The sequence below is a fragment of the Thamnophis elegans genome, chromosome 10 (assembly GCF_009769535.1).
Source record: "Thamnophis elegans isolate rThaEle1 chromosome 10, rThaEle1.pri, whole genome shotgun sequence".
Taxonomy (NCBI): domain Eukaryota; kingdom Metazoa; phylum Chordata; class Lepidosauria; order Squamata; family Colubridae; genus Thamnophis; species Thamnophis elegans.
The window spans coordinates 41,321,662-41,348,093 of NC_045550.1; the positions used below are offsets into that span (position 1 = coordinate 41,321,662).

A 26,432-nucleotide genomic window follows, 5' to 3' on the forward strand; every position below is an offset into this window, starting at 1 on the left:
TCCCACAGTCATATGATGGCTACTTGTGCTTCCAACAAGCAGAGTTAACAGTGAACACACAAGTAAAATGTGACACAAATAAAAAGTAATGTGTCTTGCTTAATGCAGTGTTTCATTTAATGACTAGAAAGTGATTGTAAGTTCCTTGTGATCATATTATTTCCTGCTTAGTGACCCCAGCATTTAGTAATGGGATTGTTGGTCCCAATTGTAGTACCTAAATGACAACTACTTGCAATTTTTAAAAAGTATAATTGAAATATATAATTCTACAAACAGATTTTCTCCAGTTTGACATTATGGCACACAATGGAAAATGGATTTACTTACCCTATTACAATACAAGACACAGCTGTTCCCAAAAACGCATATGCCAAAATGGATCCTAAATTGCGAAAAAAGTGTCTCTAGAAAACAAAACAAAAGATAAACATAAGTTTGTGAATGCTATGTATTTTAGAATGTATGTATGTATGTATGTATGTATGTATGTATGTATGTATCCCACATTTATTATTTTTACAAATAACCCAAGGCAACAAACATATTCCTCCTCCTATTTTTCCCACAACAACCATCCTGTGAGGTAAGTAGGGCTGAGAAAGAGTGATTGGCCTAAGGAAACCTAACTGGCTTTCATAGCTAAGGCAGGACTTGAAGCCACCCTCTGCTTTCTAGCTTTAACTGCTACCCCAAACTATAATTATATGCTTTCATCAAAATCTACACCAAACTTACTGTTTTCAACTATTTTTTATATTTAATTAACAGTGGTCAATGCTTACATTCCAGCAAGTAAGAAATATCTTCTCCAATACATATTTAACAGTCTGGGTGTCAGGCGTGCCTCATTTAAAATCCAAGAAAAGAAACCCACAACACCAATTAATTAGAGAAAAGGTACTTTTACTGGATATGAAATGAAAACAATGAAAGTGAAGCAAGATCTGAGGCAAAAAGACGCAAATGTATACATATCAAAAGTTACCCAAATCCTTTCCCCCACCCAATGACCAATCTCCAACCCCCAAGGGTGTTGTGTGGGGTGCATCTTCAGGTGGCCTCATTCAGTTGGTATGAAAAGAGAGTTGACCTTGATCAAACCCCAACATAGACCTTCAGCATGTGCAAAAGATGGTCAGAACAAAACTCCCTTCTTCGAGATGTCTCCACCAGCCCGATTCCTCTCCCAAATACCATGAGCCCCTTCCGGTCCCAAAACTTAAACACCTTTCATTCTGTTTCATAAGATTAACTGTTTGAGGTATTATTTGAAAGATCAGCACTTTCCTAAGTAATGAAGACTGCTTTTTATTTGAGTTTAGAAATTCGGAGTGATTTTTCCAAGACAGAGAATGACTTGAAGTGTTTTGTATCCTGTATTGCAATATTGTAATTTTAAAAGTATCCAGTGAATGGATGCAGCCAGGATTGAGCTAGTAAACAGAAACAATTTTTTTTTTTTTATGATTAGGTCTACAGACTTGCCACTTTCTATATTGCAGACTTAATTTAAGCATTTGCAAGGGAAGTCTTTATGATTTAACTGTATTATAAAAAGAATCAAAATGGTAATTTGCAGATGGAAACATTTTATTTTTCTTTCTTTGCGCTCTCTGGTCAAATTAAAACATTTTGGTCCCAGTCATAAACAGCAGGCTATCTGCTACTATTAAAAGAAACCACTTACCTTTTTTAAACTGTATCCTGCATGAAAAATAATGGGGGGTAATAGAACATTGAAGAAGATGGAAGGATCAAAGGTCATCTGCCAGAAAGAGCAAGAAACAGATAAAGAAACATAAAATAAGTATTAGGTCTTTGAACAGTACCACTCTTTACATTAACATTTTACATCAATAACAATGATCAATATTTAGGAAAACATTTCTTTCTGGTATCTAACCTGTATCAAAAAAAAAAAAGAATGTATAAGATATTCCTTATACATTTTTACTACAGATGAAAAATATATAAGGAAAACATGTATAAAACATGAAATGATAAAATAGCAAATTGTGAACGAATGCAAATATACATGTCTTAGGATAATGTTGCAGGATCCAATCTGAAGTGGTCAAAAGCTCAGATTGGATCCTGCAATTAGCAATTGGCAAATAGCAAACCATTCAAATGAATTTCAAAAGTAAAAATAAAAAAAATATTGCCACATTTCATTTTCCGCAAAAGCTCACTTGATTAAGGCAAGACTCAGCCTTCCATCCTTCCGAGGTGGGTAAAATGAGGACCCAGATTGTTGTTGGGGGCAATATGCTGACTCTGTAAACCGCTTAGAGAGGGCTGAAAGCCCTATGAAGCGGTATATAAGCCTAACTGCTATTGCTATTGCTGCTAATTTGTTTAGTGTCAATATTTTGGGACTCCTATTTAAGCAATGAAACTTAAGCTAGGTCTATATTTTTATTGTAATTGTTACGTGACGTTTCTGGAAGTTTATTTATCAAATTTATTTGCCATCCATCTTGTGGTTCTGGAAAGTCTGAGCAGCTTAAATCAAGATAAAACAACACACAATAGCAGTAATACATACATATAAAATGGATTAACATTACAACAAAAGTAGAACAATGTAAAAACAAGGGTTTGGAGAGAAAAGGTAGTGTACCTTCTCTGTTAGTGTACCAACCATTTCTACCCAGCAACTCCTTCAGGAACACATATTCCAGATTGCCATAAACTGGCATTTGGAACCAGACTGAGATATTTTGCTACTTAAGGCAATGGGTATAATGTTACTACTTCATCTATTCAGATACAGAACCCAGCTAGGGTAACTGCTGGATCTTATTTCAGTGTGTGTGATAGGGCAGTTTCTTTTCCTGCACTCTGGACAGCTGCTTGGGTGGCTTACAGTTTTGGGGAGCAGATGTTGCCTGTATCTCAGGACTTGCAGCTTCAATAACTGCTCCATTGTTTGGAATATTAGGACCATCTCTTGTTTTTAATTCCACCAATTCTTTTTCAATGTGATGAAATGAAAACTTTCTTTGGACATTTACTTCAAAGCAGTAGCAATTAAATCCCAAGGGAAGACATTTGAAGGCAAAATCTCCAACTGGTTGAGGGTGTGTGCTTCAGATTGAAGAGCACGGAGAGTCATGGCAACATCAAAATGGTGGAAAGAAAACATCTCAACCTTTTTATTTATCTGAGATTTATTTATTGCCGCAGACCAAAATAAATTCTAGATGTACAAAATACAAATCATGGTAACAATAAAAACAATACCACAATGTAATAATGTACATGATAATCAAAAAAACCTGAACCAATGATTTCATACTGAATCAAACTTTCTGAAATGCTCAGGAAGGTTTTTTTTTTTATGAACTTCCAGAAAAGTGGAAGTAGGAGTCAATCTTGCTTTGGGGACCAAAGAGGGGAGTCTTTACAAAAGGAGTTATTTAATTTTTTTGTGACATGAACCATTTTGAGAGTTTGCTGAAAATCATGAATTCCTTTTCAAAAAATGTGTTTACATACCTAAACAAAGTAGTGAAAACAAATCTGTAACTTTTCTGCTATTTCTGTTCATGGACTCCTTGAAAACTATCCACAGATCTCTAAGTTTAAAATGATAGGCCAGTAAGTACAGAAGCTACTGAAATCTCCAGCCAGTCCACATGCATCAAAAAGTATGTCAAATTTTTGAGAACTGCAGACTCAAAAATCTCCTAAGTAACATGCAAAGGGATTACGGTAGCTCTAATCATCTCATTATACTCAAACCATCCAATTTTCCAACTCAGAGAAAATACAAACAATTCGTAACATTCAAAATGATAAATAATAACCATAATTTATATCAATTGATCTTTTGGCTGGCCCTTCCCTAATATGATCTAGGACAAATTAATATATACCTTTTGAAGGTTTGTTATTATTGTAAATCAATTTTATTTAACAGACATATTAGTTGAAATTTCAGTAAGAGTGCTTCTACTCATTAGCAGCAACATAAAATCCTTTCTATTCCCACCTGGACCCACAGGAAATGCTTGGTACTATGGCAATGGTACCACTTTGCCTCTAAGGACCTTTTACTTACTAGTGTTCAAGATACTTAAAGAGCAAACTATTGCAAGGAAATTTCATATCAGATTCTTAAATTGTTTTCTTAATTTGTGTTGCCTTGCTTTATTTCACATATTGTAGCAAATTATAATGTAGTCTGGGTTTGGTTTAGTGTACTGTGTGAACACAGTTACCTGGGATTAAATAAACTATAATATAGTATAATGTATAACCAGGTCACTGTCTTCTATATATTTTAGAAACATGGTAAAATAACCATGTAAATATAAGATATTATATCCTGCTTTTCAGAATTTTTTTCAGAAATATTTGACTTGGGTTCAAATTCTTCAGAGCTTGATTGGAAATGTAATGTAGGGAGTCTGTGCTCTAGCAAAGCCTTTACAAGATCAAGGGGGCATTTGAAGAAAGTTTCAGTTCTGAATATGGCATGGAAGATGATTTCCCCTACTGATGACATCTTAGTAAAAAAGAATTATGGCTAGTAGTCATCACTCAGGGTGAATCTCCGGACACATCTTAGTCTGTCGAATTGGGTGACTCTAAGGCCTTCTGCAAATAATCTTCCCTTCATGCTAACTCTTGAAAAAATGTTTTAAGGCTTTTTTTGTTTTCTCAATCCCAGAAACACAAAATGTAACAAAATATTATGAAATTTTAAAAAACGCAAGGGATTGTAGAGCAACTGTGAAGTCTTCTGCATGAAATGTTCATATACTTCATTTTTAAAATAAGCAGCATAATATCCAGATGGACATACACAAAATTTATTTGGGAAAAAAGGGAGGGAAATATAAAGAATTTTTAAAAAACCAGACATAGATTTTCAAATAAAAGTGATAAAATTAGTGTAACTTGGTTAATCAATGGTATATAGTTGAGTAAAATTTGAGTCTCAAAAGAAATGCAATCTTGATTTTAGAAAGAATGCTGAGATGTAAATCTTTTCCTCCTTGTCCCTTGTGATTTTAATGTTTTTAATCTCATACTTTTTGCATTTGCTTGAGTGATTTCTCAAAAACTGGATTGAGCAAGTAGCTGGGGAAGGAGAAGTGCTATGCTGTTTGCTGTATGTCAAAGAGCCATGAAATAAGCTCCTCTATGGCCCTGTTTCTTAACCTTGGCAAATTTAACATGCTGGCTGAGGAATTCTGGGATTTGAAGTCCACATGTCTTAAACATAGCAAGGCTGAGAAAAACTACTTTATTGGGAGGCTAAAGAAGCTAGATGAGCCCAGAGACAGAGAGGGAATGATGCAAGAATTCCCACAGCTGAGAAGTTCTTGAATTTCAGTGCAACAAAAGGACAATTGCATTAGTTTTCAGTTACACATGTTGCAATTCAGCTGGGTATAAATTGGCTCTACTTTCAACTGCTTCCAGCTTTGTAGGGCATGAAGCTGGCTTTAAAATGAATCATCTTTTGAAGGTCCCCCAATCCACCTTTTCAGCAGCTTTGCTCTTACATGATAAAGAAAATTAGCAGTTTTAACCTAATAACATTTTATGGAAGAGAGCCAAATCCAAAAAACATATAGGGGAATGTAATAATCAGGTCTAATATAGTTAATTTTTAGACCACGGAAACAAGATGTCAGATCTCACAGGAAGTTTTATGGATTTTATCAAAATATATAGATTCCTTCTCCCGTAACTTCAAATATACTTAAATAAATAAAGAAAACCATTGGATTTAAATTAATTAATTGCAAACTATTAAACCATATTTCTTTTAAAAGACATCTTGTTTCCAGGAGCACAAATTGCCAGACATTATTAAAATTTCACTGGGAAAATTTAAATCTATAGATTGATTCTGTTTTACTTTTAACAATGGTGACAATGGGAAAGCTTTAATGAATGCATTAATAATTTTGATACCATCTTTACCAGTGCAATCCATAAACTCATATTTGTATTCAGCATTTTTATGCCTGCAACCTGCATTTTTACACTTTGTTTTAATAACCATTTTACAATGTAAAAGAGAAAATATCATTCTATAAAATATCATTTTATAAGGATTTGAATTCAACTGTATCTTCAATTTGTTTCTGCTAATAACCTTAAAAGCAAGAACATATCGTTTGCCAAATGTTCTGCATTTTTTTGTTCCATAAAGTGCCTTCCGTTTATGGGGTTATGATCCTAGATGAATTATTTAGTTCTGTAACAATGCAGCTGGACTAGAAAATGACTTCCTTTTTTCTTTTGTCCAACAGATAGCTTGAATGATAAACAGGAAGTGAAAACTCAGCATTTTTAAAAAAAGTTCTGCGTTCTGCTTACTTTGGATTGTTAAACTAAAGTCAACTACCTGGCCATTAACAGCAAATGCACATTTTGCTGCATTGACATCTTTATGAGAGGAAATTAGGAGAAAGAATTTTTATAATTTAAGGATTTTGTACTGACAAATCCAAATGGTAAATTAAACTAAAGATTACACCAAGAGAAGCATTTTATCTACCTTTCTTCTCGAACATGAAGGAGAATGATGACATGCCTTTTATTCAAAAATCGTAAGATGCTCATACCTTCAAACACAGCTTGGTGAAGACAACCCAGCAGAAAGAAAAGTGACACACTTTTAAGAAGGCAAATGTTCAAATTCTCAATTATTATTGAAAATTATTATTGTAATCTACTTTCTGCAGCTGGTTTGATATTTTAGTTACTTATTGGTATTAAAACGACAGAAATAAAAATATTATTTAGAAAGATGCCAATGAAATTTCAGAGATTGTTTCCTAAATATTTTAACCTTTTATAAAATGAGTTTCCTAAATATTTTAGGCTTTTATAAAATGAGTTTCCTAAATATTTTAGCCTATAAAATGAGTTCAGAAAAGTAGGTCACTCAGGATGTAACAGGGAAAATAACTGACCAATTCAAAAGAAAGAGAAGCTTCAAAGTGGTTTAGATTTAGGAACCAACATGGTTTTTTGTTTGTTAGTTTTTGTCTTGGTGGGTCCCAGATTTGGAATTGTGAATTGTGGAACTTAAACTAGGAAGACTGATAAACAGCAATTTAACTTACAGAGATTGATAGTTTCTTGCTCATTTTTTACATGACATGACTTCCTTGTACAATCTTCTTATATTCACCACAGCCTTCGAAGTGTGAAAGCAGAAAGGGTGAAATAGATGTGCTTATTTTCTTATTGCAAATAGACAATTAATATGGTAAATAAAGTTCTTGGGCTGCACATTTAAATCACTCTGATTCTCTTCTTAGGATCATTATAATTAATCAGAAATAAAAATAATGTAAAATCGCCTACACTGAGAAGACATTATCTTACCTTTTGCAGCATTGCATTCCCTTGGTGTGCATTGACATTAAGCTGGTTAATTTCCCTTCTGTACTGGTATTCATACACTTGATTTGTGATGTTGACAAGCAGGGTGGGTAGCCCAGTCTTGAGTTTATCACAGTCATAGACATTTCCAATTTCGGAATCAGATGGAGCTGTGGCATACCGTAAAATTAATCCCATGATGAGACCTAGAGAGGCAAAGAGACAGTCCATGAAAATGAAAGGTTTCCCCCCCCCCAAGGCAAAATGGGAGTGAATGTACATGCATGAGGAAGAAGCAGCTTCAGAAGCAGCTTCTCAGGGAATATTCTATAAAGCACTTATCTTTGTAGCAGTTAATTGTCCCACATAGTTTGAAACACCTCTTCCAAGTGATTTGCACAGCATCATGGCCTGCCAAAGCACAATATCAATAAACACCCACTCTCTTTTTAAAAAATCATTTAGTGGCACATGTAAATTGTGTTAAAAATACCGAATAATGAATCCATTACCCTGAATGCTACATTCCTGCTCTTTTCTTTTGAAATTTATTAAGTATTACTTACAAACAAAATTTCCTTATTATGTAGTGTTGCATATGTTTGTGTGAGGGGAAGATGCAGGAGCCATGGAATCAGAGAGTAAGATGTTTATTAGTAGGTGACAAGCGATTCAGAATGTGTTACAACTGTCACAGTATTTATACTCTCAGGTACCAACTGTCATTTAACTGTCATTACAACCACCAATCACAGGCTGTGCTTCGCCCGACCAATTAGAACACAGCACAGGCTGTTGCTGGGCTATAACATGTAGGTAATTAAGTATGGCCAAAAACAGAATTCTGGAAGTTATAGTCCCTATAGATGATAGCACAAAACTGGAGAAGGCTTTTTAAAAAAGTAATAGCTGAGGTCATCAGGTTGCCTGGTGTCCTTTAATTACAGAATTAAATGAGTAATAAACCCATAGTTCTTTAAAATTTTGATTGTGTAATATGTAATATTCCACATGGAATTCCATCCATGATTTTTTTTTTAAAAAAAATGAAAATGCAAAAGTTTGGATCAATACCGAAGCTCTACTTAGCTATATTGCCTACAATTCTTATGCTACAACATTATGCCTACGGATTGAGATCTCTGCAAACAAGACTTAGATTTTGATAGCAAGGAGGAGACAGTCCACAGTCCAGTTGGCAGTGATATCCAAGTGTACCTATCTATTCTGCTTTGATCAAATACAAGTAGTTCATTTTTAAATGAAATATTTTCTTTTTCATGCTTTTTCTGGTTGATCAGTAACAGACTAGGACTTTTAAAATAATACATCTCTTCCTGGTTCAAAGTTCAAATTATTGTCATATGCAATAAAACTATTATAGATCTGCATGAAAATTTCTTAGCAGTAGCAATAGCACTTATATACTGCTTCATAGTGCTTTTCAGCACTCTCTAAGTGGTTTACAAAATCGGCATATTGCCTCCAACAATCTGGGCCCTCTTTTACCAACCTCGGAAGAATGGAAGTCTGAGTCAAAATCAAACTTCTGGCAGAGGTAGAAGCAGCCCAAAAAACTGCTCACCTAAGTTTACATTCAGTACATTTCTTGCACATTTCTTGCATCCACAGTTAGGAGTATTTATTTTGAACTGTGTCAGCTGCTAAGAAAATCACCGCTATTGCACAGGCAAAAGAGAAAAGCCTATATATTTGAGAACCTTTGAAATGATATGTGCAGCAAATTGCCATGTAAAAAAAATGATTGAACTATATTCTCTTGGTAAATGTAAGTGTGATCAGGTTTTTTTTAATGAAATTAGAAAGTATTATGAAAACTATAATTACAATGCTATTACCAAAAGAAATGCTGTTTGTCAAGAATGAGTTAAGGAGTAAATAATGATGCCATAAAATTCTTGGAAAGAGTGGTATATCTTCTGTTAGGGTAATCACCAGTGGTGGGTTTCAAAAAAGTTTAGAACTTTTTCTGTACGTGTAACCTGCTTTGTGAGAGTGGCTTGCCAGCCATGTGACCGAATGAGAGTGGCTTGCCAGGCATTTGACTGGGTGGGCATGGTCAACTTGTAAAATGTGGTGAGACTCACTTAACAATGCTCTTGCTTAGCAACCAAAATGTTGGCTCAGAAACTCCAGCATTTGAAGCAAGGAAGTCTTAAAGCTGTCAAGTTACAAGACCCTTGCAACCCTAACCCTTTAGAAAGAAAACCCATGGGTGTTCAAACTTGACAGCTTTAAGACTTGTGGACTTCAACTCCCAGAATTCCTCATCTCGCTCTTCATCTTGATGATGTGCGGACGTGCCGGGGGGGGGGGTAGCTGGAACCGGTTCTAAACGGACTGTAGATTTGTGGAACCTATTCTATAGAAGAGGTTAGAACTGGCAGGAACCCATCCCTGGTAATCACAGATAAGTGAAGAATGGATAGTAAATCAGGCAGGGAGAAATCCATTTCCTTTTTATAAGGTTAATATGTTTTCACGGACAACTGTATTCTACTCTATGATCATTTACTGAATAAGATGGGTTACATCATTGCTTTAAGGCTAAAGTGACCAGATTTTAAGATGGGTAAAGGGGGACACCATTGACGGGGGAGGGGGGCTTGGAGCATCTGAGCTGTAAAAAAAAAGAGGGCTGTAAAAGCACCATGAAGCGTTACCTCTGCCGCCTCCTCCTCCTCCGGCGTGCTTTTGAGGAGCCATGGGGCCTTTTTTTTCCTGCTCCCACCCCCTCCGCCGCCTTCCTCCTGGCTCCTGCAGCATCATGGCTCCTCAAAAGCATGGTGGAGGAGGAAGTGGCGGCAGCAGGGGTAACTCTTCATGGTGCTTTTACAGCCCTCTCTGAACAGTTTACAGGATGGAAAGGGGAGGGAAGAGAAAGAAGGAAGGAAGGAAAGAAGGAAGATAAGGGAGGGAAGGAAAAAGGGAGGGAAGGAGAAAGGGAGGAGAAAGGGAGAAGAAGCAAGGAAGGAAAGAAAGAACGGAAGGTAGATAGGGAAGGAAAGGAGGGAAGGATGAAGGAAGGGAGAAAGAAAGAAGGAAGGAAGGAAGGGAGGTTGATAGGGAAGGAAAGAAGGAGGGAAGCAGGAAGGGGAGGAGGGAGGAGAAGGAAGGAAGAAAGGAAGGAGAGGAGGGAAAGAGGAAGGGAGGGAGAAAGGGAGGAGAAGGAAGGAAGAAAGGAAGGAAAGAAGGGAGGAAAGGAAAGAGGGGAGGGAGGCAAAAGGGAGGAAGGGGAAAGGGAGGAAGAGAAGGGAGGGAGGGAGGAAGAAACCGGCTTTCCCGAGAATGGTCTGCTCTGGGCCGGAGAGGGCGAACCAAGAAGTTTAGATGGGACTTCGCTGGCAGTTGCAAAGCAGCCTTCCCCTGATTTCCTTCCCCCAATGCCCCACAACCCTTTCAAAAGCCATCCCCATCTCCAGCCTCTCCCAACCGGATCCCCGCCTGCCTCCCCTCGGCTCACCCGGACCAGGTTGCTGATGGCGGCTTGCACGGCATGGTTGCAGGGAGAGCAGCACCCAAGAGAAGCGGGGGAAAAAAAAAACTTCTGACGGCTGAGCCGCTTGGCCCGGGATCGAGCACTGGAAAATCAGGACTTTTTGAACACGCCGCGGAACGTGTGACAAATTTTTAAAAATTGGGACTGTCCCGCCAAAAGCAGGATGTCTGGTCACCTTATAAATTAAGGCAATCTGTTGGATTACAGTATTGGCTAAACTAATTATTAACAGGATCAATTAAATCAGAATTCCTGATTCAAGTATAATACAAAACAAAATAAATATCAGCCAATTTCCTCATGCAATTTCTTAGCAGGGACAAAGTAAGCGAAAATCTTTGCTTACATTTATTCAAATTGGATTGAAAATTTAGGGCTGATTCATCTTTCTGTAGCCCTCTGAGCAAATACTGGAATAAATTTTTCAATAACCCCCATTCTTATCCCGCCATTAAATGATATTTCAATACATGTACAGTAATTCAATTAATACAAATTATAATTTGAATTTTTCCATTTTCATTCTGCATTATCAAAGTTAAAATGTTTTAATAGGCCTTTGAGAGAGTAATTACATCCTGGGCAGAGTACCCATTATGCTCTACTGAAAGCCATCCCCAAAATGCAGTGATACAATTGCTGAAAATTAAGAGTGGGATTTCCTACCATTTTGTCACAAAAAGGGCAAGAACATTATTGTGTAATATTAATTAAGCTTGTTGCAGTCTAAAAAGGAATGACGTAATAATTAAAAAAAATTATTTCTTTTTTGTATGCCTTTTTATTGTCATTTTTAATAGTGACTGTTACTATGTATTTTTAAATGACATTGCTATATGTACCCAGAGTCACTCACGTGAGTTAGGTGAAAGGAACGAAGGGAGAGAGTAAGGGAAGGAGGAAAATTCTAATTCTACATATCTGCATAAAACTTACTCTCATTTTTTTTTTAATAATTATTCACCCAATATTTGTCTTCATGAAAAATATTAAGGACAGTCTCCAGCCTCTGGAGTCCAAATCTTTCATGAATCAGCAAAACTGGCATGACAAAATGATTTTCTAGAGTTCACCAAAGTACAATTCCTGTCAGTAAGAAAGCCACTTATGAGAATTGTACTTTGGCAATATCTGAAAGGTTATATGTTAAACAGGGTGAAAGCTATCTATGTGGTTTCTACAAATCAATACCTTTATAGCTTTGCCTGGTGGTACCCATTCTAGCAATCATTCAAGTCATTCTACAAATTAGCAATAACTGCAGCTTATCCTTCCATCTGGCCATCTCTTGGAGAGTGCCATTGGCCACTGCTATATTTTCCCACATTCTGCAGTTCCAGTGTAAGTTCTGTTTATAAAAAGAAATACACTGAAGATAGAAGTTTTACAGAAGGCCAGCCATTCCTGCACTACCATTGTATCCCCACTGATACTATTGGATTAGATTAAATATGCCATTTTATATTTTCCTATTAATCTTGTAAATTCTTCAGAAACAGGGATAAAGAGTAATATTTTCTTTCATGATATATGTTGTGTGATATTTATAAATTCCTGGACTCTATTCCAGGAACGTAAAGAAAGCATACTAAAGGATGGTTCTTCCTTGTATAAAATTGAAAATAAGAATAATGTTAATGGTTTCTTATCAACCTCACATATGAGCGTGCTCTTCTCAACCACGCTCCGGAGAAGTCAAAATACCAGGTTCTAGTGTGCATGCATGCCCAACATTCAGCTTGCCAGCATGCATGCACAGGCCAGTTTTTGGCACCGCTGCACATGGAAAGGGACCACGCTCCGGAAAAGCCAAACTTCCAGATTCTGGCACACATGCGCACCCGACAATCAGCTGGCTGGCATGCAGGCGCACACCAATTTTTGGCATTGCTCTGTGTGCAAAGGACAGCTGATAGTCACACGCACATACATGCCAGGAACCTGGAAGACAAACAGGCAAGGCTGCATGTGCCGGGTGACATGGCTTCGTGTGCCACTTTGAGCATGCGTGCCATAGTTAGCCATCACAGGCTTAGAGGAATGATAAATGCTGAAAACTATATTATATATCTCCAAGCTGGACTGACTTATACAAAAGGAAGAAAGAAAAATATTCACACTGTTGTATAGTACAATTTTTCAAGCTGATTGGAAAATTTAAGATGTGGTAAATGCTGACTTGGAAAAAGAAGTAATTATGGGTTGTGGAGCATCACATTTCATCGTTGTGAAATCAGCCCTAACTATTGATACACTGAGCAGGAGTTTGAAGGGACAGCCTGAGTGTGTTCAGCCGAACTTACATCAATTCTTTGTTGGCCTATTCTACAGAATTTCTTCAAAAGGTAGTACGAGAGACAGCACCAAAAAGAGTAGCATAGGGCCTGTATTTGCTGTCCTGGTTCTTTTCAAATTCGTGCTCTTGGGCTCACTTTTGCTTAGTTGCTTATTTAAAGATCAAAGTCCCCTTCTGGGCCTGCTCCTTGAAACCATAAAGTGGCTATAGCCATTTTTGCACACAAGAAAACATTACATTTCAGCTCCTGAGTAGATGAGCTTTGGGAGTATTTAAATACATAGTTAAAAGATTTCAGGAACACTTCAAAGCAGCCTTGCAAATCTTTAACAGGCTGTGGTGGTTCATATCCTTAAATGGGACCACTTCACCTTAGTGAATAATTTACATGCATCTACTAAATATCTCTTAAATGAATGGAACACATGTTTGTAACTTCTAAAAGCCTAGCCAATGATGCAACATATTAGAAGCTGTATAGTTAAAAGTTCAAAGTTTGCAGGCATGGCTTGTCTATTCACATACACATAGACATACAAGCATTTTATTGTCCCTTTTATTGGATTTGTCAGAATTAAAATATGCATAAATGAGTCTTCTCTGTTTTTGAGAAGCAAATCTCACCAGTGATGTGACAGTCAAACAATTGTGTTTAAAAACTAGCACATTCAACAGATCCTGGTAGGTCTCTGGATTTATAGTATAGAAATGCAGTTATAATTTGCACACTGAAGACAATCATATGCTATCTGTCCCTATAGGTATAGCAAGGCAGCTAGGCAGAATAACTGTGTGAGTGAGATCTTGCTGGTTGCAAAAGACTTAATTTTCTCACTATGTGGGAAATGAACATAAGCACCCATTTTTAAAAAGAACTATGACACATAACACCTTATAAATTACTTAGCATGTGTTTCTTAGCTGTGGTATTTGAAGAAGATCCTTATGCACGGTTTCCATATGAAACACAGGAAACCTACAGCATTTTTTTTAAAAAAATAGCTACCAAAAGGCAGAGGGAGTAAAAAATATCTGGAGAATCTCATTTTTCACTACCTTTTTTTAAAGTTAGCAAGTACGATACAGATGTTCAGGTTTCTGAAACTACATCAGAAATTGAAAATCCACACTGTTTTTAATAAAGGTTTGATTTGCCACCATCTATTATAATGATAGACAAATGTCACCCAATACTGTTGATCATACTGTTAAAATGTATCTCTTCAAACCAGACTAGTGTTCTCAGTAAGTAATTTGTTTGGAAAGTTAATATGTTCAGCAAAAAGAATTTTGTTGGCAGTGTGCGCATGACATTTGATTCCTTCACAAGATTTCTTCTAACTTTTCATATGAGAGAAGAAAGAGAGAAAGTAACAGAAAGAGACAGAATAGATACATTACATTTTTTCTTTATTCTACTGTTCAAGAGTCTTGCAATTTTTAAATTAATGATTTTGTCTTGTTTGAGGTTTTATTCACCACAGATGTGAAATGTTCAATTAAGCACTCAGTGCAAAAAGTTTAAATGCTAAGCTTTTTCAGTGAAAACACTCACCGTAAACCATGGCCCCTCCGGTTTCATGCAAAAAGCGGAATCTGTGATTTTTAAACAGCCAAATTGTAAGGATTGTGAGGATGAGCAAAAAATTAAAGACCAAAAGCTCCACAGCACCCTGATGATAAAAATGGTCCTCATCTTTCATTGACTGCAATTTCTTCAACTTCATCTTGCTTTATTAACAATATTCTATATACTTTCTTCACCAAGTAACTAAAAAATGCCAAACCAAAGAAAACACTACAGATTAAATCCTGAATGCCTGCTTTTATAAAAGAAAGCCCAGACAGCATAAAAAAGCACAACAAACACATCTGCCTTATTTGCAGCCTCTCGGCACACTGCCACAGCTGAGAATTCAGCTGGATTCTGGTTACAACTTCCTGTTTTCTTCTTAAAGCTACCCTGTCTCATTTTCTCTCTTGAAGCTTCATCAATGCTTTCATTTTCCTTAGGGAAGGGAGGGGTTTACCATATTAAAAAACGTAAACATATTATACTTTGGTGTTATATTTAAGTCAAATATAGTAGCCACCACTATTTTAAATTTTAAAGTTTTATTAGCACTAGAGCAGAGCCAACACAGCAACCCTGGCTTAAATTAATTAAATCAAATTTGCAGGACTTGTTGGTAACTTGCTGAACTTGCTTATCTGTTAGAGATAACTTTTATTGTGATTCTGTCCTATCTGAACAAGACACTCTGGTCAGTAATGATGGTGTCCCAGTTCTTAAACCTTGACTATCTGGTTGGCAGCTGAGGGATGAAGAACTTCCATCTCACACTAAACGCAAATATCAGATCAGGCAAAATTTCAGTGCTTCTTTATGCATCAAACACACATTTTGAAAAGTACATTGTTTACATACAGAGAAAAATAGATCAGTTCACATTGACATGTGATGTCTTTGTACAGATATGAAGTTCCAACTCCCTAATACAGTGATGGCTAACCTTTTGGTCAAGTGCTGAAAATGTGTACGGCTGTGCATAACAGTGTGCCCCCGTGCCCGCATCCATAATGCAATGCGTACATGCCCCCCCGTGCCCTGTCCCCTCTGCATGTATACATGACACTGCGTGCTCCTCACCCCCTGCGCATGCTCACGCGAGTCACCACGCTCTCCTTCCCCCACGCATGCACGTGCGACCCACATGCCCCATTTTTGGCCTAGTAGGCTTCCCTGAAGCCTCCTGGGACCAAAAATGTGGTGGGGGTGTGGAAACACCATCCCCTCACATGCTCCCCCTACCCCCTCGCACATACATGCATGATGCCCACCCCTGCATGCGTGTCTCCTATGTGTATCCTGCCCGTGCATGTGTGGCAGAGACCCAAAAATTAGATGTCCTGCAGGAGGCATGCACACATGCGTGGTGAGCTCAGGCTCACATGCCCACAGAGAGGCCTCCTGGTACCACCTGTGGCACGTGTGCCATAGGTTCGCTATCAGGGATAAAGGATCTGCTTGTGTAGAGGGTTGGACTAGAAGACCTCCAAAATCTCTTCCAACTCTGTTATTCTGATTAATTCAGTGTGAGGTCCTGCAGGACACTATCTTTTCCTCTGGTACTTAACATTTCTGTGAAATCTCTCACCACTGGGAGAAAAGTAATATGATGATAATACCAACTGAATTCTGGACCAAATTGAAAAAGCCATGGAAAGCCTGAATCAATCAGGATGGGGCAAGAGATCAGATGAAATTAAGGCAAGATAGAGTTGCTATTTGTAAATAAACACCTGGGCTTTTGGAAATCTCTGATTTGATCATTATTATAAATATTCTACCTTGAACAGGACAGCTGGATGATTGACCTAAGGCATCATACAGTTGAATAATTGTATCAGACTCAATGCTTTGGAGTGGACTCAATATCTATAGTTAGTCCAGAAAGCAACAGTAACACCTTTGGTAAGGCAACTCTACCAGTATAGGATAACTGATTTTAAGGGCACAGCACTGCTTATAATTAAGCATCTGGACCCAATGCAGAAAGCTAGTTATCATTATAAAACTGCATAAAACCTAGCAGCAAAATAAATGAAGACTACTGAATGTCCACCTGATCTGAGTAATTTAAGAGTGCCTTCTAGGGTCAGTTTCAGTGGTCGGTTTCTGCCAGTTCACACCAGCTCAGGAGAACAGGATGGTGAAATTTACCAATCCGGTGACAGGAGGTTCGACCGGTGGGTCCGGAAGTAACTTCCGGAACACCTGCCCCGGCCCTGTCACTCGCTCGCTCACTCCCGCCTGTCCGGAAGCAGCTCCATCGCTTGCTTCCCCCGCCCGTCCGCACTATCCTAGCCCAATTCTGTGTCAAGTCCCATACCTGGGAGTGGAGGTGGTGAACGGAGAAGCATGGAGAGGTCCAGCGGCACAATCCACCAGACAGCAGCGGCAAGCTCAGGGGTTTTCTCCTGGATTCCTCTCTGTCCTGCCACCTCTGATCTCCCAAAGTTCTTTTCCCAGTGTGTGATAGCTTTCTACTGGATTCCCCTCTGCCCTGCCTCCTCAGATCTACCTAATTTCGGCACTTAATCCTCCAGTTGTCTATTTTTGGAAGGTTTTTCCCCTCCCCCCCCCTTCATAGGAGTCCCAAAAATTTTTGCCACATGGCTTGGGGGGTGGTGGTCATGTGACTGAGTGTGCATGAATGATGTCAAGTTGTCCATATCCACCCGGTCACATGACTGCCAAGCCACACCCACAAAATAGGCCACACCCACAGAATGGTTCTAAAAAAAAATGAAATCCACCACTGGTCAGTTTCCACCCATCCGTTCCTTTAGGAAGTCTTCCACAGCTAATTCTTTGGAGGATGAATACTGTAAACACAATGCAATATATGAGAAAGGAATGATTCAGCAGTCATTACCACTTCTCTGCTTTTCAGGGCATAGCACTTTCCAAAAAAATAATCTATATCTTGGGAAAGATAGAATATAGGAAAGTACTCTCTGATAAAATAGCACATTATCTACATTATTTCTTTGCCTTGCCTAAAGCCACAGAACTATACCAAGCACACCAAAAATTTGGAAGGTGAGGAAAAACTCTTATCTCCAAATTCCCTTGGGGCAATGAAGTGAATATAGGAGATAAAGACAGACTGTCTTGATGAAGACAATCAACTGGGTATACAGCATTGTTAGATGATTATTTGAGATTTTGGGGTGGATAAAATCTTTGTCTCTTCTTATTATACCATTAGAATTGGTTCATTTTGGATCTTTTCCTTTCCATGCCTCAATTATCATCAGTGCATCAAAAATAAAATTAAGTGTACTAGGGGAGAAGCTTGGAGAAGACATGCAGTTAGACACTAGACTAGACACAACAATAGTTTCCCCCCCCGAACGCCGTCACTCTGCTAAACAAATGATTCCCTCAACACTGTCAAACTACTAAGTCTGCACTACTATTAATTTTCTCATCGTTCCTATCACGCATCTTCTCCCACTTGTGACTGTATGACTGTAACTTTGTGCTTGTATCCTTACGATTTATACTTATTGCTTGCTAATATGATTTGATTGCATATTTGTACCCTATGACTATCATTAAGTGTTGTACCTTATGATTCTTGATAAATGTATCTTTTCTTTTATGTACACTGAAAGCATATGCACCAAGACAAATACTTTGTGTGTCCAATCATACTTGGCCTATAAAGAATTCAATTCAATTCAGTTCAATTCAATTCTACTCTACTCACTCTACTCTACTCTACTCTACTCTACTCTACTCTACTCTACTCTATTCTACTCTATTCGGCATATAATTTGCTGGACTTGGGGAGATCGAAAAGGATCAAAGTTCAAAGTTTCAAAGTTTCAAAGTTTAATAACACTTGTATGCCGCCCTAATCCAGGGTCCGACTCACTCAGCGGGTCACACACTCGACCTCGTATTTCTCTCGGAGCAGTGGAGTTGTGATCTTGGTTTGAGGGGTAGTGAGATCTTGCCCCTGTCATGGTCAGACCACTTCCTACTGAGGCTTGACTTTCGGAGACCAATCCCCGCTGTAGGGAGGAGGAACCGATTAGGTGGTTCCACCCCAGGCGTCTTATGGATCCTCAGGGTTTCCAGACGGCACTTGGCGTTATGCCTGATACTCTCGCCCACAGTCCGGTGGAGACCTTAGTTGCTACTTGGAACTCGGTTGCATATGAGGCTCTCCACCGGATTGCGCCTTTACGGCCGATCCGCGGCAGTGGATCCAGGAGGGTCCCTTGGTTCACCGAGGACCTCCGGGAGATGAAGCGCCAAAAGAGACGCCTAGAGCACCGCTGGAGGGCCAGTAAATCCGAGTCAGACCGAGCACTTTTGAAAACCTGCATCGGAGCATATCTATCGGCAATACGGACAGCTAAGAACCATCACATTGCCGCTCTGATAGCGTCCGCTGAGTCACGCCCTGCCGCCTTGTTTAGGGTGACCCGCTCCCTCCTAAATATGAGGGTTGCGGATAACCCCTTACAAGGTAGAGCAGAGGAATATGTCCAGTTCCTCGCGGACAAAGTTGCTTGGCTTCGGATGGACCTGGACTTCAATTGCGCAGAGCCAGCCAAGGTACCAGGGGAAGGTCTTGAACAACATCTCTCGACTGACTTTCAACCTGTTGCTCCTGATGAAGTGGACAAGTCCATCGGAGCGGTGAGTACTGCCACTTGTGTACTGGACCCGTGTCCCTCCTGGCTGGTTGCGAACAGCAAGGAGGTGACGCGGAGCTGGATCCAGGCGATGGTGAGTGCTTCTCTTCAGGAGGGCTTCTTCCCACTGGCACTGAAGATAGCGGTGGTGAGACCCCTCCTGAAGAAGCCATCGTTGGACCCAGCTAGTTTGAACAACTACCGGCCAGTCTCCAACCTCCCTTTCATTGGGAAGTTTGTTGAGAAAGTGGTAGCCTCTCAACTCCAACGGTCCTTGGAGGAAGCCGATTATCTGGATGCCTTTCAGTCGGGATTCAGGCCTGGCTACAGCACGGAAACCGCTTTGGTTGCACTGACCAATGATCTCTGGAGAGCCAGGGATGGAGGTCGCTCCTCCATCCTAGTGCTCCTTGACCTCTCAGCGGCCTTCGATACCATCAACCATGTATCCTTCTGCGATGGTTACGAGAGGTGGGAGTGGGCGGCACCGTTCTTCGGTGGTTCTCCTCCTACCTCTCGGACAGGTCGCAGTCGGTGTTAGTTGGGGGAGAGAGGTCGACCCCTAGGCCCCTGAAATATGGGGTTCCTCAGGGTTCGGTCCTATCCCCCCTTCTGTTCAATATCTACATGAAGCCACTGGGTAAGATCATTCGACGGCACGGGATAAAATGCCATCAATATGCGGACGATACTCAGTTGTATCTGTCCGCCCCGTGCCAACTCAGTGAAGCGGTTGACATGATGTGCCAGTGCCTGGAGGCTGTCAGGGTCTGGATGGGAGTTAACAAGCTTGTACTCAATCCAGACAAGACCGAGTGGCTGTTGTGTTTCTCTCCCAAGAATTTGGCCAGTATTCCATCACTCAGGCTGGGGGGTGAAAATTTACGCCCCTCAGACAGGGCACGCAACTTGGGAGTCCTCCTGGACCCACAGCTGACCTTAGAACATCACCTGTCGGCTGTGACCAGGGGGCATTTGCCCAGGTTCGCCTGGTGCACCAGTTGCGCCCCTACCTAAACCGGGAGGCACTCGCGACAGTCACTCACGCCCTCGTGACCTCAAGACTGGACTACTGCAATGCGCTCTACATGGGGCAGCCTACATGGGGTAGTATTTGGAGACTACAACTCGTCCAGAATGCAGCTGCGCGAGCGATTGTGGGTGCACCTCGGTACACCCACGTTACACCTATCCTCCGCGAGCTGCACTGGCTACCGATCGGTCTCCGGATACGCTTCAAAGTGCTAGTCGTAACTTATAAAGCCCTTCATGGTATTGGACCTGGGTACTTGAGAGACCGCCTGCTGCCAATTACCTCCCATAGACCCGTTAGATCGCACAGGGTCGGCCTCCTCCGGGTTCCGTCTACCAGCCAGTGTCATCTGGCTGCCACCCGGGGGAGGGCCTTCTCTGTGGCAGCTCTGGCCCTTTGGAATGAACTCCCCGCAGAGATTCGGACCCTCACCTCTCTCCAGGCCTTCCGGAAAGCCATCAAAACCTGGCTGTGCCGGCAGGCCTGGGGTTGAGTTCCCCTCCCCTCTAAACTTGTATGGCTGTATGACTCTTGTGTATTTTAATTACGTGTATTGTGTTTGTATCCCCTTTTCCCCTTTTGACTTGTTCGCCGCCCTGAGTCCGTCCCGGAGAAGGGCGGCATACAAATAAACTAAATCTTAATCTTAATCCTGTGGAGTTCATCATGCTTTCTGTGATATCATAGGGAATGCATCAAAGTTTAGCACTGGATTTGAACCAAGGAAACTATTTTCTGAGTTTCTGAAAGAAGAGTTTGAACATATTTCCAAGTTTCCATGTGGGGAGTTAATGGATAGTGGCTAAATACACATTTACTACATTCCACAACATGTTTTTCTTAAGCAGTGACTATAAATTCAGCCATTGCTGATTAGCTCTCCATCTCTACTTAGGGAAATGTATGCATATATGAGACCCAGAGAGCTAAAATTAGATTATAAAGTTCATAAATAAGTAGGTATTTCCTCATTATACAAAGCCCTACTCCAGGCACTCCTTATCTCAACCCCTGGTCAATCTAGCAAAGAAGGCAATATTGAGCAAGGAGTTGTAGTGTTGTTCTTCACTTTTTCCAGAACTTCTATAAATTATTTCAGAATTTGCTGGAAATAGCCTGCATTCATGATATTTGGATGTTCATTTTTTAAGGAGCAATATTGAAGACAGACAGGATACTGATAACATAGACCCACAAGAAAAACTTCTTGACTATTTCTTGACTGGTTCTACAGTATTTCAGAACAGAAGAGAAATAACAAACGTAAATGCTTAAGCTTTTATCTCTAGTTGTTTTTTAAAATCATTAAAAAAATATCTGTGAAGAAAATTCTAAAGAAAAATAAGAGCTAAAGCTAATTCAGAAAGATGTCAAATTGGTTCTGGACCAATCTGTCAGTTTTTATATACAACTGGCAATATATTACTGAATATATTATTCTGAATAGATTATTAAATATATATATATATATGAAGATTTTATATGGATGTAACATTTAAAGAACACATATTGTTTTCTGAACATTTTCATCTTAATATGGATTTGATTCAGAAATTGCATTAAAGTTTTTCTTTTGCATTATTTTAATTTTAAATATATAAAATATGGACTATTTGTGGTGCAACAACACCACAAAGAGTTATAATATATGTCTTCAAAGTTCTATCCAAATAGGTCTTGTTCCATATTTATGGAATAATAGAATGTTTTAAAAACTCTGTATTGGAATTCCTGAGAACACAAAATATAAAGTGAACAAAAATATATTGAAAACAAAAAATCTAAACAAGATGAAATGGCTGTTGCTATCATACTGTAAACAAGAAAAGTGGAAGGTGAAAGAATGTGTCCAACTAATCAATGAATTCAAGAGGAAAAATAAAGGACAATGAATTAAATGTCATTCCTTCAATTTTTATTTATAAAGTGTTAACTATTGCAGCTGTCTTGCTTGGTGCAACAACACCACAAAGAGTTATAATATATGCCTTAACCAGTGACGTGCGGTGAGGATTACGGTTGGTGAGGCAAGAGCCTGACAGCGGTAAGAATGTGCCCGCCGCTGCCGCGCTCCCCCACCTCGCCCCCTGCCTCCTCCTCTTTTCTTCAACTCCTGCCAACCTCCCTGCTTCCCCGCATCTCCATTTGCATATGAATCATGCCGACACGAAGCGATCCCACTTCTGACAAAGCCATAAAGAAGCCGGAAAACAGCCGCCTCCATTCAAGGCTCAGCCAGTTGCAGGAAAGCCCCCGCCCCACACCCTCTCCCCATGAAACCCGCTCGTTGCACCCTCGGTGCCAACGAAGAGCCAACCCAATTAATTCCCCTTCGCCTCCATAGCCCATTAAAGCCTCGGTCGGTCTGGCATTTCCCCCTGGCACGTCGCTCTCCGCTTGGCAATGCCATCCTTTATTTTTAAAAAAATAAGTAAAAAGGGGGAAACCGGTTGGAAGTGGGAGGTTTTTTTTGGGTGGTGGTGGTTGGGAGGCAGAGAAGGGTTTCTCAAAAAGAAAAGCAGAGGTTGAATCATGCCGTGGATGGCGGGGGCCTTCGTTAGCAGCTGTTCATGAAATGGCTTGGGGGGAGGGAACATCTGCAGCAGACAGGGATGGAGGAGGTGGGGGGCCGAGGCAGGGGAGCACGACAGTGGCAGGGACATCCCCGCCTCTGTGTCCACCAGGCGTCTCGCGTTTATGCCCGCCATAAACGCGAGATGCCTGTCGGACACAGTGACAGGGGTGCTGCTTCTTGCTGCTGCTGAGCTCTGCCGCCTCACCCTCCTCCTCCATCCCCACCTCTGTGTCTGCCAGGTGTCTCGTGTTTATGCCCACCGTAAACGCGAGATGCCTGGTGGACACAGAGGCGGGGGTGCTGCTTCTCACCGCTGCTGCACTCTGTCGCCTCGCCCCCATCTCCTCCGTCCCCACCTCTGTGTCCGCAGGTGTCTCGTGTTTATGGCAGACATAAACGCGAGATGCCTGTCGGACACAGCGGCGGGGACAGAGATGGTGGGGGGGGGAAGGTGGCAGCCGGCGAAGAAAGGGGAGAGGGGAGCAGGATGGTGCTCCCGGTGGGGGGGAGAGGGCTGCCCCTCTCTTCTCAAACAAGGCTGCCCTCCCTGCCTCTGCCCCTTCTCTCTCTTCTCGGGGTAAAGTGGAGATGGGAGGGGGACTAGGAGGGAAGGGGTCACTCTTTGAGAGTCTATCTAGCCAGCAGCCCCAGGAGACACCTCCACCAGAGAAGAATTGGGGCCACCAAAGCTCCCACACCGACCCACCTTTGGGATGCAAGAGACAGCAAGGCTTGCAGCGAAGGGAATCTGGCCTCCTCCTTCTCCCCCACTGCTCTTTCCTCTGAAGAGTACCCTCCGAAATAACCCGCCCAACGTAAGCGTGCTCAACTGCAACAACAAGGCATGATTCGCTGCTCCCAGATCAGGAGGTGGAAGAATCAGTGCCTCCTTTGCATACGAATTTTTTTGCTTTTTAACCTTTGCTTAACTTTTAAAAGGCGAAAAATTCCTTATGCAAAGGAGGCCCCGAGTTCTCTCGCCTCCTCCTATAGTTAACACTAAGCAGACGCCAAGTCACTGTGACTTGGAGTCTGGTAGCAACTACCTTGGCTTTAATTATTTAAAAAAAAATCTTTAAAATTCTTTCCTTTTCCTGAGGAAACTGGTGAGGCCCCGCCTCCCCTGCCTCTAGTGACTGCACGTCCCTGACCTTAACTCTTTATAGCTGTGCAAATCTTATCTTTTCCCACGTTCCTGGAATCAAAGATAATTGTCTGCTTTCTTTTCTTGTAGAGTAACATTTATTTCATATTTTCCTGGAGAGAACGCAGAAATATATTTCAATTTTCAAAACAAATGAGTGTTAAATATTTTAGGAACAGAAAGTCACCTTATCCAGACCAGGACATGTAGAAAGCAATATTACACTTGTGATTTTTGTTCATTAGGGTTTAACGCATTGTCATCCATTGGGACACTAAAATAAGTATTGCAACATTATCTTCAAATTGGGCATCCCTGAGATCCTCTGAAATATGGCAAATGATTACATCCAGGCAAGTATTCAATATTTTCGACATGTGATACGACATCAGGAAAAATATGGCATACTTCACTTAGTCCTCCAAGGAAAGAAGAAGAGAACAACAGACAGAAGAACATCATAGCTTCAGAATCTAAGGAACTGGTTTGGACAAAACTCAACAGCCCTTTTTCATGCGGCTGTTTATGATTGTTAACGTTCGATGACAGATATAGCACAAGAAGTATTCAATGTATACATTGCATTCCACTAAAGAATAGTAATAACAAGTAAACAAGTAAATTTTTAAACAACAATATTTTTTATTTCTATCCTTTAAATATGCTGACCTCAGCAATCTCTAAGGTTTTTTTTAAAAGATCTGATATACTTTGACAACAATCCTATAATAAGCTTGGAGCAAGTCTTGCTATTGAATTCTGAGAATGTATGGCTTTGCATTGTTAAAATGCAAGTCTATCATTGAGCACTATTCACTTATATTGTTTCACTCTTTACTTTTGCTTAGTTTTTACGCATTATTCTGCTGTATCAGAGTCAAGTAAACATTTTAGTACTGTATAATGCACAATATATAATGTAACAAATCTCAAGGAGAAATATTCCACTAGGGGGCTCTATTTGCATATAAAATAAAAATCCAAATTGCTTGCAACTTTTCAACTCCACTTTTTCCTTTCAGTATTTTTAGAAGGCAAAAATATTTCGTTCAGATTTTTTTCAACAAGAATACAAACTGATTACATCATTGTGAAGTTTATAAATTTATTCCAGTCTTAAATATATGGCCAGAAAATATTAAAGAGGTACAATTATTTTCCTGGTAACAGGAATGTCAAAACATATTGTCTGATTCCTTTACTGTTTCATTATAAATAATACATCTATTTAAATTTGCATTTCAGTGATATACATATTCATTAATTATATCTTGTTTTAAATATAATTATAGAACAATGACATGAACCTTTTCTCCCAAGAGAGTTGGGGTTCCTAGTCGGCCTCTCATCCAATGTAAAACTGAAAGAGTAGCTGTTTTCTGGATTCAACATACTAAGTAAGGAAACTTACTAAAAACAGAATAAATCCCTCTGGCTCAGGGGTGGGTTCCAGCAGAGACTACTGCCAGTTTGCTCAGAGACGCGCTGTGCGCTTGATGCGCACTGTGTATGCATGTGCAATACAACTAAAATTGCTCTGTGCATTCATGGAAGCGAAAAACAAGATGGCGGTGCAATAGGCACTGCCGGGAGAACTGGTTTGGGGGCATGGCAAGCCTGGGTCACTGCCAGTTCCAGTGGCCCAGGCCGCCAAGCTACAACCGGTTTGGCTGAACCTCTCCAAACCGGTAGGAACCCACCACTGCTCTGGCTCCATTTACCATCAATGGCTCCTCCTTCCATATCAATGCAAATTTTTAAATGAAGATTTCATTCTCCTCACTTTCACATTTTGTATAATTTGCAAAAGCATTTGGTTGCTTTTGTGACCAAGCACATTTTTTCATTGTGATATTTTACTAAGGATAAATAAAGAAGTAAAACATGCAATAAATATATGCTCTACAGTAAGCTACACATATACTTAATTCTGGGATAAATTTTTTAAAAAGAATATTGTCTTCCTCTTCATTGTCCTGCAGTTCACTTTCCAATTAACTCAGGAGCTCTTCTATTAAATTGAAGTCTTCAATAATGAAGCCATATTGGCATACGTTAAAAAACAGACGCTAATTCTGTTTACTATGAAAATAATCTTTAGATGACTGCTAACTATGCTGAGAATAAAAAATTGGGTAACATGAGGCACCTAGGACTGAGAAACACGTTTTCTTTATTGTTTTATTCAGTACACATAAAGACCTATTAAAAGAAAATTTGATTATTGTAAATCATAATCAAATATATACTCTATGATACAGCAATGAAAGACTAGGATGAATGAAAGAT

The 26,432-nt window shown here is 39.9% G+C and overlaps 1 protein-coding gene across 1 annotated transcript in view; it reads right to left on the minus strand.

Moving 5' to 3' along the window:
• SLC9A9 (solute carrier family 9 member A9) overlaps positions 1-15,063 on the minus strand; it is a 248,132-nt gene extending 233,069 nt beyond the window's left edge. The window contains 4 exon segments of the mRNA XM_032225596.1: positions 331-407; positions 1,691-1,768; positions 7,363-7,565; positions 14,731-15,063. Of these exon segments, the coding sequence (XP_032081487.1) occupies positions 331-407; positions 1,691-1,768; positions 7,363-7,565; positions 14,731-14,902 (530 nt within the window). The 5' untranslated portion in view covers positions 14,903-15,063.
• Between the last annotated feature and the right edge of the window lie 11,369 nt (positions 15,064-26,432).